Source organism: Micromys minutus (assembly GCF_963924665.1).
Source record: "Micromys minutus genome assembly, chromosome: 8".
NCBI classification, from domain to species: domain Eukaryota; kingdom Metazoa; phylum Chordata; class Mammalia; order Rodentia; family Muridae; genus Micromys; species Micromys minutus.
Window position 1 is genome coordinate 16,011 of NC_137977.1, and position 15,210 is coordinate 31,220.

Sequence of the window (15,210 nt, forward strand, 5' to 3'; positions counted from 1 at the left end):
GTGACAATTTAAAGTGCCCCCCACTGTGTTTCCTGCTAGGGGCACAAGGCAAGTGCTAGTCTTGTCAAGACAACTATACGGTGCAGGCATCAGGCAGGCTCGACCTGCTTTTTCACAGGAAAAAGAACATCAACATGTTCTCCCAGAGAGGAGCATCAGCTGTTGAGTGTGGGTAGTAGGAGTGTCTAAATCATCTTCATTTTCCATGTACAGGAAGCCACTCCCTGAACTGGTGTTTCAGAGCCGGGTCCTCTGGGCACGTCTTGGGCTGCAGTGTTTAAGTTCCCCAGTTGTTTCTGCTGCTGTCTGAGGTGCTACTGAACTGTGATTTGTGACTGGGATTGTCCTCTCACCTCAGTGCCCAGCACCCTGCAGCATGTGAGACAAAGCGTGGCTACTGAGCAGTCCCCTTTTTAGGCTGTGTCTTCTTTAGAAAACTGTCTTCCAAACTCCTCTACTCATTTCTTCAACTAGATCACTTTGTTAATCTACAGAGGTCTTTTATATTTCAATGTTAAGTCAGCAGATGCCATTTTATATCTTTACCCATTCCGATGTTAATAATGTACTTGATGTCCTTAAATTCTTAATTTTGATGGAGCCCCGTTTGTCTACTTCCCTTGCTGTATGCTGTCCCCACACATAGACCATTGCCAGTTTCTCTGTAACTCCTCTGACTTTGTTTCCTTCTAAATGTACAGATTTTTAAAGCATTTTTGCATAAAACTGTATGAGTATATTTTTGTCAGTACTTAGTTTTTTTAAAGGTTTGATAGTATGCATTGAAATCTTACTAGTTACAATGAGCATAAAGTACATGTAAAACAAAATGTAACATGGAAATAGTCAAAGTTTTCTTGGTGTGTAAAGATTAAACATAATGATTTTTAAATACCAAGAATTGCCACAAGGCTATATTCTTAACTCTTGAATTATTAATGATTTTAGGTCTAGGTGTACCACACTCTGAGAGGGTGCTATACACTTTTTTTTCCTAAGAAGAACTGAGGCTTCCACTTTTTTGGCCTTTTTTTTTTTTTTCTTTTTTGGGCTTCATATGGTCTGTGAGTTGTTTCTTGGGTATTCAGAGCTTTCTGGAGCTAGTATCCAATTATCAGTGACTGCATATTATTTCTGTTCTTATGTGACTGGGTTATCTCACTCAGGATGATATTCTCTAGATCCATCCATTTGCCTAGGAATTTCGTAAAGTCATTGTTTCTAATAGCTGAGTAGTACTCCACTGTGTAAATGTTGCATAACTTCTGTATCCATTCATCTACTGAAGGACATCTGGGTTCTTTCCAGCTTCTGGCTACTATAAATAAGACTGCTATGAACATGGTGGAGCATGTGTCCTTATTATATATTGGAGCATTTTGGGGTATGTGCCCAGAAGTGGAATAACTGTGTGTTCAGGTAGTACTATGTCCAATTTTCTGAGGAACTGCCAGACTGACTTGCAGAGTGGTTGTACAAGCTTACAACCCCACCAGCAGTAAAGGAGTATTCCTCTTTCTCCACATCCTCGCCAGCATCTGCTGTCACCTGTTTTTATCTTAGCCATTCTGACTGGTATGAGGTGGAATCTCAGGGTTGTTTTGATTTGCATTTCCCTGATGATTAGGGATCTTGAGCATTTCCTTAGGTGCTTCTAAGCCATTTGATATTCCTCAATTGAAAAATCTTTATTTAACTCTGTACCCTATTTTTAATAGGATTGTTTGATTCTCTGGAGTCTAACTTCTTGAATTCTTTGTATATATTGGATATTAGACCTCAGTCAGATGTGGGATTGGTAAAGATACTTTCCCAGTCTGTTGGCTGCCATTTTGTTTTCTTGACAGTGTCCTTAGCCTTGCAGAAACTTTGCAATCTCATTAAGTCCCATTTCTCAATCTTTGGTCTTAGAGCACAAGCCATTGGTGTTCTGTTCAGGAAATTTTCCCCTGTGCCTATGTGTTCTAAGGTTTTCCCTACTTTCTCTTCTTTCAGGGTACCTGGTTTTATGTGGGGATCTTTTATCCACTTGCACTTGAGCTTTGTACAAGGAGATAAGGATCTCATTTTATTCTTCTATATGCTGTCAGTTGAACCAACACCATTTGTTGAAGAGGCTGTCCTTTTTCCATTGATTGTTTTCAGCTCCTTTTCAAAGATCAAGAGACCATATGTGTGAGGGTTCATTTCTGGATCTTCTATTCTGTTCCATTGATCTACCTGCCTATGTCTGTACCAGTACCATGTGGTTTTTAACACAATTGCTTTATACTATAGCTTGAGGTCAGGGATGGTGATTCCCGAAGTTTTTTTGTTGTAGAGAATAGATTTCGCTATTCTAGGTTTTGTTGTTGTTGTTGTTGTTCCAGATGAATTTGCACATTGCTCTTTCCAACTCTATGAAGAATTGAGTTGGCATTTTGATGGTCATTGCATTGAATCTGTAGATTGCCTTCAGCAAGATGGCCATTTTTACAATGTTGGTCCTTCCAATCCATGAGCATGGGAGATCTTTCCATCTTCTGAGGTCTTCAATTTCCTTCTTTAGAGATTTGAAGTTCTTGTCATGCAGGTCCATCACTGGCTTAGTTAGGGTCACACCAAGGTATTTCATATTGTTTGTGACTAGTGTGAAGGGTACCTTTCCCTTAATTTCTTTCTCAGCATGTTTATCCTTTGAGTAGAGGAAGGCTACTGATTTGTTTGAGTTAATTTTATATCCAGCCACTTTGCTGAAGTTATCAGTTGTAGAAGTTCTCTGGTGGAATTTTCAGGGTCACTTAAGTACACTATCATGTCATTAACAAAGAGTGATATTTTTACTTCTTCCTTTCCTATTTGTATCCCTTTGATTTCCTTTTGCTGTCTAATTGCTCCAGCCAGGACTTCCAGTACTATGTTGAATAGGTAGGGGGAGAGTGGGCAGCCTTGTCTAGTCCTTGACTTTAATGGGATTGCTTCAAGTTTCCCACCGTTAAGTTTGATGTTGGCTATAGGTTTGCTGTATATTGCTTTTACTATGTTTAGGTATGGGCCTTGGATTCCTGCTCTTTCCAATACTTTTAACATGAAGGAGTGTTGAATTTTGTCAACCTCAGCATCTAGTGAGATCATGTGGTTTTTTTGAGTTTGTTTATATGGTGGATTACGTTGATGGATTTCCATACATTGAACCATCCCTGCATCTCAGGAATGAAGCCTACTTGATCATGGTTAATGATCGTTTTGATGTGTTCTTGGATTCAGTTTTCAAGAATTTTGTTGAGTATTTTTGCATCAATGTTCATAAGGGAGATTGGTCTGAAGTTCTCTTTCCTTGTAGGTTCTTTGTGTGGTTTAGGAATGAGAGTTATTGTGACTTCGAAGAATGAGTTGGGTCATGTTCCATCTGATTCTATTTTGTGAAATAGTTTGGAGAGTATTGGTATTAGGTCGTCAATAAATGTCTGATAAAATTCTGTACTGAACCCATTTGGTCTTAGGCTTTCTGTATTTGCGAGACTTTTGATGACTGCTTCTATTTCTTTAGGTGCTATGGGATTATTTAGATGGTTTATCTGATCATGACTTATTTTTTGTATCTAGTATCTATCTAGAAATTTATCAATTTCCTCCAGATTTTCCAGTTTTGTTGAGTATAGGCTTTTATAGTAGGATGTGATGGTTTCTTGAATTTCCTCAGTTTCTGTAGTTATGTCTCCCCTTTCATTTCTCATTTTGTTAATTTAGATACTCTCTCTGTGCCCTCTAGTTAGTTTGGCTAAGGGTTTATCAATCTTGCTGATTTTCTCAAAGAACCAGCTCCTGGTTCTGTTGATTCTGTATGGTTTTTTTGTTTGTTTGTTTGTTTCTATTTGGTTGATTTCTGCTCTGAGTTTGATTAGTTCCTGCTGTCTACTCCTCTTGGGTGTATCTGCTTCTTTTTGTTCTAGAGATTGCAGCTGTGCTGTCAAGTTTCTAGTGTTTGCTCTCTCCAGTTTCTTTTTGGAGGCACTCAGACCTATGAGTTTTCCTCTTAGTACTGCTTTCATTGCATCCCATAGGTTTGGATATGTTGTGCTTTCATTTTCATTAAATTCTGGAAAATCTTTCATTTCTTTATTTCTTCTTTGACCATGTTATCATTGAGTAGGGCATTGTTCAGCTTCCATGTGTATGTGGTCTTTTTGTTGTCTTTGTTGTTATTAAAGATCAGCCTTAGTCCATGGTGATCTGATAGGATGCATGGGAGTATTTCAATCTTCTTATATCTGTTGAGGCTTGTTTTGTGACCGACTATATGGTCAATTTTGGAAAAGGTGCCATGAGGTGCTGATGTATTCTTTTGTTTTAGGATGAAATGTTCTGTAGGTGTCTGTTAATTCCAGTTGGTTCATAATCTCTGCTAGTTTCACTGCATCTCTGTTTAGTTTCTGCTTCCATGATCTGTCCATTGATGAGAATGGAGTGTTGAAGTCTCCCACTATTATTGTGTGTGGTGCAATATATGTTTTGAGCTTTAGTAGGGTTTCCTTTATCCATATGGGTGCTCTTGTATTTGTAGCATATATGTTTAGGATTGAGAACTCATCTTGATAGATTTTTCCTGTAATGAGTAAAGTGTCCTTCCTGATCTTTTTTGATAACTTTTGCTAGAAAATCTATTTTATTCAATATTAGAATGGCTACTCCAACTTGTTTCTTGGGGCCATTTGCTCGGAAGGTTTTTTTTCCAGCCTTTTACTCTGAGGTAGTATCTGTCTTTGTCTCTGAGATGAGTTTCCTGTTTGCAGCAAAATCCTGGATCCTGTTTATGTATTCAGTCTGATAGTCTACATCTCTTTATTGGGGAATTGGGTCCATTTATATTAACAGATATTAAGAAATAGTGATTGCTGTTTCCTGCTATTTTTGTTGTTAGAGGTAGAATTAGGTTTGTGTGTCTTTCTTCTTTTGTTTTTCTTGCTTAGTTATTTTCCCTCTTTTCCTAGGGTGTAGTTTCCCTCCTTGTGTTGGATTTTCCATCTATTATCCTTTGTAGGGCTGTATTTGTGGTCAGATATTGTGTAAATTTAGTTTTGTCCTATTATATCTTGGTCTCTCCATCTATTGTAATTGAGAAATTTGCTGGATATAGTAACCTGGGCTGGCATTTGTGTTTTCTTAGAGTCTGTATGATGTCTGTCCAGGATTTTCTAGCTTTCATAGTCTCTGTTGAGAAGTAGGATGTAATTCTGATTGGTCTGCTTTTATATGTTACTTTTTTTTCCCTTACTGCTTTTAGTATTCTTTCTTTATTTTTAACATTTAGTGTTTTGACTATTGTGTTGGTAAGAATTTCTTTTCTGGTCCACTCTATTTGGTGTTCTGAAGGCCTCTTTTATGTTCATGGTCATTTTGTTCTTAAGGGTAAGGAAGTTTTCTTCTACAATATTGTTGAAGATATTTACTGTGCCTTTTAGTTGATATTCTTCACCTTCTTCTACACCTATCATCCTTAGGTTTGGTCTTCTCATTATGTCCTGGATATTTTGGGCTAGGAGCTTTTTGGCTTTTGCATCTTCTCTTACTCGTTTTTTTTGCGGGGGGGTTGGTTTTGTTTTTGTTTTTTTAATGTTTTCTATGTTGTCTTTGGCCCTGAGATCCTCTCTTCCATTCCATCTCTTGTAGTCTGTTGGTGATGCTTGCATCTGTGACTCCTGATTTCTCTTTTAGGTTTTCTATCTCCGGGGTTGTCTCTATTTTTGTTTTCTTTATTGTTTCTATTTCTGTTTTCAATTCCATCATCTTTTTGGTTGTGTTTTCCTGTAGTTCTTTGAGTGATTTCTCCTGGTTCTTCTGTGATTGTTTCTCGAAGATCTTCATCACCATCATGAAGTATGATTTCAAGTCTGAGTCTTCTTTTCCTGGAGTGTTTGGCAATCCACTGCTTGCTGTGGTGGGAGAGCTGGGTTCTGATGTTGCCAGGTTGTCTTGGTTTTCATTGCTTAAGTTCTTTTGCTTTCTTCTTTGCCATCTGTGATTATAGGTGATCTTGTTGTTACTGACTGGCGCCCATCTCTCCTGCGGATCTGAGGGCCCGTGGGCTCAGGAAGAAAATTGCTTCTGGGTATTTAGCTTTTTGTGAGCAAGCAGATAAGTTCTGATGACAGTGATTCAGCTCTGTCTTTGTCGACTCAGGTGTGGGAGCTCTTGTGAGGTTGTTCTGGGAGCTCAGCCCTCTGCCCACAGGTCCCGAGTCCTACTGGTGGAGACCTGGCTCTTTCTTTGGGTCCAAAAGGACCCTTTTCCAGAGATCACAGCACTCGCTGCTCTCTGAGGACTCTTGGTGTGACCTCACTGGGCCTGTGCCCCAGGCTCTCTGTGCGGCTAGTCCACAAGCACAGCCTTTCCGGGCAGATCCCGATTTCTGCTGACAGAGGCCTGGCCCTCACTGTGGGCGAGAAAGGACCCTTTTTCAGAGAGTCCAGCAAAGTACTCTCTGTGCTCTGAGATCTCACAGCACGACCTCCCCCAGCCTGTGCCCCAGGCTCTCTGCTGGTCCAGGTGTAAAAGAGCCTGTGAATCTCAAGATTAAATTCTTAAAACTAGTTACAATGACATTTTAATTGGAATTTTATACAAATGCTTTTCAACATCACAATATCATAGCCATTTTCGGGGAGCTGAAAGACTTTTGTTGTCCTTCAGGTTTATAATATGGCATCACTAGTACCAGATTTCAGAAGCTCTGAAGAAACACATTCAGATAGGCATGTGCCAATATGTAATTGGCAGACTTAGGAGTCCATTGTTTTTATGGCCAAAAACTGTTCTGTGTTCCCATATTGTCTTTATCTATGGGAATTAAGGTGGATTCCATTATTGAAGATGTGAACCGACATGAGGCTACAAGTGTCTCTTCAGTATAATAATTATCTTGCTGGATCAAATGGTGCTTCCGGTTTCATTGCTTTAGAACTCTGCACATTTTCTATAATATCTGCTCCATCAGCATGCATGTGACTCTTTCCCTCCACACATGTCAGCATTGATCGGTCGTTTTAATGATACAGCCATTCTGAGGAGATGCCATCACTAGCTTTGAGGTGCATCCCTTGACGGCTAGAGCATTTATGGCTGTGGGCTATTTGGAGTGGTCTTGCTAGGTGGCCATGACCTGTCTTGATGGTGATTCTCCTGCCTAAACCTCTTAAGGGCTAAGAGTAAAGTTATGCAGTCTTCCCAAACCAGCCCACTTTCTAACTGAATTATTTACTACTCAGCATTTTAAGTTTCTTATATATTAATCCCTTGTTGTATCAGTAGTTTGAAAGTATTTTGTCCCACTCTGTGTGCTGACCCGTATTTTTGTAGGTTTTCTCAACCCTGCTGATTAGGCTTCAGATGCTTGTATCTTAGTTTGATATAACCCAATTTATCTATTTTCACCCTTTGAGCTGCTATTTGAAAAACAAAATCATTGCCTACATCAGTAAAACCTACACTTTGGTTGCAATTTGAGGCGCCCTCAGATTCCATTAAGAATAATTTTTTTCTGCTTCTATGAAAACATTTTGGTAAATCCATTAAGTATGGTTATCTACAAAATAGTGTTTCTCACTGTACTGTCTTTTGCCTTCTTGGCTAAGTTTATTCCTAAGTATTTTAATGTTTTTAATGCTATATAAATAAACTATATATGCTATAATAAAACTAAATTCCTTAGGCTGTTTCTTTTATATTGCTGAATTATCTTATTAGTTCTAGGTTTTCTGTGCATTTTTTCCATATATGATATATGATCCAGGACCATCATCTTACTGTTTTCTAATTCAGTTCACTTGCCTTGACTAACTGTTCTGGATAGAACTTCTAGTACTTTTAAGTGGACACAGGCATCAATTTTTTTGTTCCTGATCCTAGCTGGAAACCTTTGGTCTTTCAGTACTTCCCATGTTAGCTGTCATTTTTCCTATGTGATCCATACTATGTTGAAAATGCAAAGTATTCCACAGACTCTTGAGAGGTAGATGTTCCTAAATTCTAGTGTTGCCTTGATCTAATCCTATTGCTTGAGGCTCTTCCATACATTAACTAGCCCTTTTCATTATAATCTATATTTTTTCATTAGGTTTCTTTTAAAAACTTTAGCTAATTCATCTTAATTATCATTAATATTCTGTATAGTACTTGCCATATGCTAGGCACCATCCTGAGCACATATAGCTCTGCCGTCACTTTTTAGAGGTAAGAAACCAAAGCTCAGGGGAATTAACTCACTGCCCAGGAAGCTTGTCTCTCGCTCTGTGTCATACACACACCTACTGTACTACCATATCGTTTGCAAAACGCAGATCTAGGATGGGTGCCTGTTGCTTGAAGCTTTGTTGGTGCTGTCGCCTCTCTCCGTGGTGCTGGCCTGCTGTAAGGCAGGTCATGAGGAGCTCTAAGAGCAAGCTCCTTGTCATGTATATTCCTCAGAATGCAAGTCACACACTATCAGATTTGTTTTTGCCCTTCACTACTTACTAAGTGGATCTCTAGTAATGGGTTCCAGAAATCTATATTTTAAAATGCATTTCCCAGGGACTTTTCTTGGAGAGTCTTTAAAAATGATGTGTCTGTGCACAAGTGCAGGTGCCTAAGGCTAAAAGCATCAGATTCTCCCAAGAGCTGACTGACATGGGTGCTAGAACCACACTGGCATCCTCTGCATCTTCTGTCCAGGGTGCCCCATCCCTGTGAGAACGGACACAGTAGAGATCATGTGACCAGGCTGAGGGAAGGATGGTTTGCCTTCCAGGTGCTGCGAGGTTCCTCATCAAAGAGCTGTCACACCACAACCTAGAGCTGGAAAGGAATCGCCTGGAGGAGCTGGGAGTCAAACGGCAGTGTGTCTGGCCTTTCATCGTTGTAATGGATGACTCCTGTGTCCTGTGGAACATTCACAGTGTTCAGGAGCAAACCAGGTACTGATACTTCCAAGAAGTTGTGGGGGGAGGGGCTATGACACAGTGATCTAGACAAGGTATTTTTAGCAGTAGTTACACTTGGAAGTAAATAAGAGATAGTTTTCCTGAGCAAAGTAGATCATGGGACTACTCTCACTAGCTTACTGATTATTTGGAGATTTTTATTTTAAAGAAAATATGTCATTAAGTTCCTGGGTCACTTCTACATCCTGGTATTGCTTAGTTGCAGAATCTGTTGGACTAGGTATAGTGGTACATACACTTTTAATCCCAGCACTGAGGAAGACAGTGGCAGGATGAGCTCTGAGTTAGAGACCAGCTTGGTTTATACAGCAAGTATAACTAAGAACTGGATTACTTCCTTATTTCACAATAAAGGTGGTAAGACCCACCACAAAGGCCAGCTGCTCTGACTTAGTCATGACTTGGTGTGACTGGACTTAATGTAAATTATCTTACTGCATCCTTTACAGAATTTAATATAGATACGAAGACATGGTAGTGTTGGTTCCTCATAAACTAACTTTACCTCTTACAGCCAGCCTACAGAAGCAGGAATTTCCAGCAAGAATGTGTCCTTAAAGAGTGTCTTGCAGCATATTGAAGCCACACCAAAAATTATCCACTATGCAATCCTGGGCATCCAGAAGTGGAACAGCAAGCTGACACTGCAGAGCCTCAAGGCCCCATTCTCAAGATGCCACGTGCACGACTTCATTCTCCTCAATATAGACCTGACTCAGAATGTACACTATGACTTCAACAGGTAGGTCAGGCTCATGGGTGCAAGTCGTCCTGGCATCCACCAGAGGGCGCTGCCCACCTCAACATCTACATTGTTTTTATTTTGCCTTGGACAACAAGCCCCTTCCAGCTAACTCAGCGCTGGCCTAAAACTCCTTATGTGGTCCACGTTGGCCTCACATTTGTGATCCTACTGAGTGCTGGAACCGCAGGTGTGTGCCCCCACACCTAACATGACCTAGACCATTCATATTGGTATGCAAAGAGAAAAATCGGGTTAGACATCTGATTGTTTAACAAGAATTCAAGTAGAAACAAAATCTGTTAAATCAATACTGGTCAATGTGTAGACCTGTGAATGTCCAATATTCATCCTCAGAACACGGAAGGAAAATATTCTCTCCATTGTTATGAAACCCATAGCTCTTCCTATAAGGAGAAGGCAGAAGTCAGGCCTCTTTAATCTCTCAATGTGGTACACATTCCTGAGAAACAAGGAATGGTATTAGAGACCACTAAGTCACAAGACCACTGGCTTTGCTGTTGGAACACACGGGATGTACAGTCCTGTTTCTGACAGGAGCAACCTAAAGCCTGTGGCAGAACAAAGTTCTTTCCTCCTTCCTTTCAAGCTTGTGATGCCCCAGTCAGTGGAGTGAGGGCCAACTGCCTGAGGACAAGGCCCTGTGGGCCGCCCCTCATGGCTGTCATTTCTCTATGAAGTTATCATAGATGACATGTGGCGGACAGTCAAAGAAACCTGCCATTGTGGTTATGATTTAGGTATTTCTGTGAAGACATCGACTTTAACCTGAGAACCAACAGTAGTGGGCTCCTCATCTGCCGCTTTAATAACTTCAGTCTCATGAAGAAACACGTTCAGGTTGGAGGGCAAAGGGACTTTATCATTAAACCAAAGCTCATGGTAAGTCTTGTAAAGTTTGATGCTACTGTTGAAAAGAAACACAAATGCTTTGTCACCGAAGTACCTTCTGCTCAATTGGACAGGGAAGTAACCCTCATGTCAGCTGTGTGGCTTCATTTCTGTCAGCAAGGGCTCAGCCAACAAAACCTTCACTTTTGGCAATTCAACAAAATTGTTCCAGGGTTAAGCCTTAAAGATTACATCAAAGCTTATTTACTTACTCATTTATTGGGTTTTGTTTGTTTTGAGACAGGTCTCTACATAGCTGTCTCTGCCTCCCAAGCCCTGGGACTAAAGGTGTGCAGCCAACTGCAAAGCTTTTCTCTCAGGACAGAAGTCTTTATATTGTGAGAACTCCTGTGTGACACAGGAGTAAAACACAAATCAAAGTGCTTGTCTTTTAAAGAAACAGCTCAAAGCTTGAAAAGGCGTATTGTCTGTCCCTTTCCCAGAGTCTCACTGCTGATCACCACAGCTTGCCAAATACTTAGCTGGAGCTGAGAAACACCCAGACACTGTAAAGTATTCATTAAGTGCAGGAATCTTCCAGAAGTTCTTGCTGTGACTTAAAGACCACTACACTGTCCCTGAAGTGGGGGAAGGGGACAGAAAAGGAGACATTTGAGCGGCCAAGCAACTACTACTAATACAGCAACCCCTCTTTCGTTGTTAGTTTTTGTAAGATACACTTTTTAAGTTTTGTATGTATGAATCTATTGCATACATGTATGTTTGTACATGTGCCTGGTGCCTTTGGTGGCCAGAAGAGGGTGCTAGATCCCCTAGATCTAGAATTTTGATGGTTATGAGCCACCATGTGGTTGCAGGGACTCTTGGTCTTCTGCAAGAACAGCTAATGCTCTTAAGCACCTGCTGTCCAGCCCACGCAGCCCCCTATATCTGGAGCTTACCACTGTCAACCATGGCCTGAAAATACTATGCTTTGAGTCAAGACCACACACATATTTTTGTGCCTAATTTAGAAATTATAGTGTTTGTGTGTATAAGCATTTATGTAGGGTTCCGTGCTGTATAATTTCAGGTATTCTTGGGGGGTGGTGTACATGGAAGTTATTAGGATACAATCTGTTGTGCTCTTAAGACATTTCATTCACTGACAGGCACATTTCCCGTGATCATCTGATTTCAGGTTTCAGAGAACTTAGCTCCCATCTTACCCCTTCAGTATGTCTGTGCTCCTGACAGTGAACACACACTACTGGCGGCCCCTGCACAGTTCCTCCTGGAGAAGTTCCTTCAGCATGCCTCATATAAACTCTTCCCTAAAGCCATCCATAACTTCAAGAGTCCTGTGCTGAGCATTGACTGCTACCTTAACATTGGACAGGAGGTAAAGGCAGGACTGTCTGGTCCTGGGTACCACATCCATCTCTTCCCCTTTTCAGTCCCATTGAAAACTTAAGATGGTTTGAAGAGAGCCAACAACGATGATTCCAAGGGTCCCACAAGAACAGAATTAGCCAGTGACATAGTTACCTCTGGTGTCAATGGCTCTGAAGAGCCTGCCTCGATGACTTGGACAGAAGCAGCTGCTTGCTCTACTTGTGAGTTTAGGTGTGGCCCTTGACAGGCAGTTTCTTAGCATATGTAAGAGTTCAGTGACTACTGAACAAGAACAAGCTCTGAGCTTCCGGAGCGCCTTCTCTGTGCCTCCATTCTCCAAGCTCTCCCCTCGTCTTGGTCTAGTATTGTAATTGCCACTTGTACCTCTAGCTTTCTGCAACTAAGTTTTTTCCTGGGATTATGCCTGCTGTCAATCCTGACACGTAAGCTCATGTCCCCGGAATTTCACGTGTGCATCGTGGTATAGACATGACCAAGATTAAGAAAACAAGGCAAAATAAACCACTCATAACCTGAACAAGACATTTTCCTGTCCTTGATTTTTTTTACACCATTGTCTGGGCACATACTTACCAACACACCTTCGTTAGCACACACTCTTTTAAGTCTAGTGCATTTATTTTGGGACACTAAATTTAACTTAATGTCAATAATTCATGCTGTAAGTTATGCCGTTGATTTTTATAAATAGAAACAATAAACTCATATGAGGGGTAGGCATGAAGGCACACACATACTTAATATTTGTTGAATAATGATTTACTATAGTAAATTAATGAGATATTTAAAAATATGAAAAATATGGGCAGTGGTGGCCCATGCCTTTAATTCCAACACCTGGGAGACGGAGGCAGGAAGATCTTTGTGAGTTCAAGGTCAGCCTGTTCTACAAAGCAAATTCTAGGAAAGTCAGGGCTATAAAGAAGGAAGGGAGGGAGAGAGGAAGGAAGGAAGGAAGGACGGAAGGAAGGAAGGAAGGAAGGAAGGAAGGAAGGAAGGAAGGAAGGAAGGAAGGAAGGAAAACTGTCTCGAGAGAGAGTTTGATTGATTTGAATACTAAATAGTAAGATAGTAGGTACAAAGCTTGAATAACCAACTGAATAGTGAGAAAGATTTGGCTCCTTCGTCTTGTTGCACCCCAAGCTGAAGAGGAAGGTACAGCATTCCTCACCAAAAGTAAAGCCCTTCTATTTGCTTTTGAAATGTCTTTGTTTTGTCTGCTTACTACTTCCAGGTAGCCATATGCTATGTCAGTTCCAGACCCCACTCCAGCACCGTCAGCTGTGAAGGGGTGTTTTTCAGTGGACTCCTCTTGTACCTCTGTGACTCTTTTGTAGGTGCTGATCTCCTCAAGAAATTCAAGTTTCTAAAAGGTAAGTCATGAATGTAAATGCCATCATCTCTAACACACATACTCACACACACACACACACACACACACACACGAGAGAGAGAGAGAGAGAGAGAGAGAGAGAGAGAGAGAGAGAGAGAGTAATCAAGAATTGAATGCCACACACAAGCAACGTTTTGGCCAGTAATTTGGATACTTTGATTCTAAACCAGGACTACTAATGTCACTGGGGAAGACCGTGCTCTGTTACACGAGTAAATTAAGTGCAGGAAATAAGATCTAACACCTCTGTAGATTAGCACCACTAGCCTGGCCTTGAACTTAGATTTACCTGCCTCTGCCTCCTGAGTGCTGGGATTAACAGTATGAGCCATGAACACCTGGCCCAACACCTACGAATTTAAAACAATTTTTATGTGTGGGTATGTGTGCAAGTATCTGCAGAGGCCAGAGGGCGTCAGACCCTAGAACTTAAGGTTGTAAGCTATCTGATGTGGGTGCTGGGAACTTAACTTGGGTTCTCTGCAAGAGGTAGAAAGGGTCTTAACCACTGAGCCATCTCTCCAGACCCTGTGACTTCTTAAACAAGCATTTACCGTTATTTATTCTAGAAACATGTTTCTGATACCTAGTTAAGACAGAGCTAGGTTGATTCTACATATGCATGTTTATAAGTAGTATATACAGTCTAAAATCATTTGATTGGATAAGAAATCAACTGCAGAAAAAGTACATAACTGCACATCCTAGACATTCTATGAATCTGGCACAGAAATTAAAGTTGTCTTAATAGGTATGCATTAAAAAAAGGTACAACTTACCTAAGAATAATCTACAAATCCAGCATCAGAAATAATCCTGACAAGATGAACCAAGGCCAGTGATAAAAGTGCCACTCTGAACGGAGTTTTTGTTGTGTGTATGTAGCAGAGTGGTTCTCAAGTAGAAGGGGATGTGCCTCAGAGATTTTTGGTTGTCACTGTATGTGTATGGGGAAGGGGGGTGTATTTAGCAAACAGTGGGCAGGAAGCTAGGGATACAGCTAAATATTCCACAAGGCACAGAGGAGGACCCAACACACAACAAAGTACTAAGGCCGAGAAACCCTGTTCTGGGAAGACATAAGAAACACGGGTTTCATCAGTCACTACAGGAGGGGAAGGCTGAAAGAAGCCTCCTCTATAATCACTTCATGCTCCTTGAAACCTTTGCAAAACAACCTGGGACAAAATAAATAATCTAGGGGCTGGAGAGACGTGAGTTCAATTCCAGCAAGCACATGGCAGTTAGCAACCATGTATAAAGGGATCTGATGCCCTCCTCTAACATGCAGACAGACATGCAAAGCACTCATACATTAAATAAACATTTTAAAATGATTTCTCTACCTGTATGTCTGGTTGAGGTATTAATGTTCTTATCATTTTAATCAACTTTCTCCCTGAAGGTGCTACCCTGTGCGTCATCTGCCAAGACAGAAGCTCCTTACGTCAAACAATTGTTCGCTTAGAGTTGGAGGATGAGTGGCAGTTCCGCCTCCGGGATGAATTTCAAACTGCCAATAGCAGTGATGACAAGCCTCTCTACTTTCTTACTGGACGCCATGTTTGAGTTTTTGAAGAGACCAAAAAAAACAAACAGACCCCTACAGGGGGTGGGACAATTATTGGGGACTTTTTTCCTTTAAAGTACAATCACTGTGGAGCAAAGGGCAGCATAGTCATCTCTTCTCCAAAGCCCCCGTGTGACCCAGGTCTCTGGGGGCGCTGTCCTTCAGTTCTGCTGACAGGACCCGGGTTCAGGTCATGCTGCGGTGGGCAGTTAGGCAGTTACTTGGGGTGTGCTCTGCCCGTGAGAGCCTGAGGATATATTCCAGAGAACAAATGTGGGGT

The 15,210-nt window shown here is 41.0% G+C and overlaps 1 protein-coding gene across 1 annotated transcript in view; it reads left to right on the top strand.

Moving 5' to 3' along the window:
* GREB1L (GREB1 like retinoic acid receptor coactivator) overlaps positions 1 to 14,929 on the top strand; it is a gene marked incomplete at both ends in the record, with an annotated part of 30,049 nt that extends 15,120 nt beyond the window's left edge. The window contains 6 exons of the mRNA XM_080920512.1: positions 8,765 to 8,930; positions 9,472 to 9,699; positions 10,461 to 10,602; positions 11,753 to 11,953; positions 13,202 to 13,340; positions 14,766 to 14,929. Coding sequence (XP_080776638.1) covers positions 8,765 to 8,930; positions 9,472 to 9,699; positions 10,461 to 10,602; positions 11,753 to 11,953; positions 13,202 to 13,340; positions 14,766 to 14,929 — 1,040 coding nt within the window. The remainder of the gene's footprint in view (positions 1 to 8,764; positions 8,931 to 9,471; positions 9,700 to 10,460; positions 10,603 to 11,752; positions 11,954 to 13,201; positions 13,341 to 14,765) is intronic.
* Between the last annotated feature and the right edge of the window lie 281 nt (positions 14,930 to 15,210).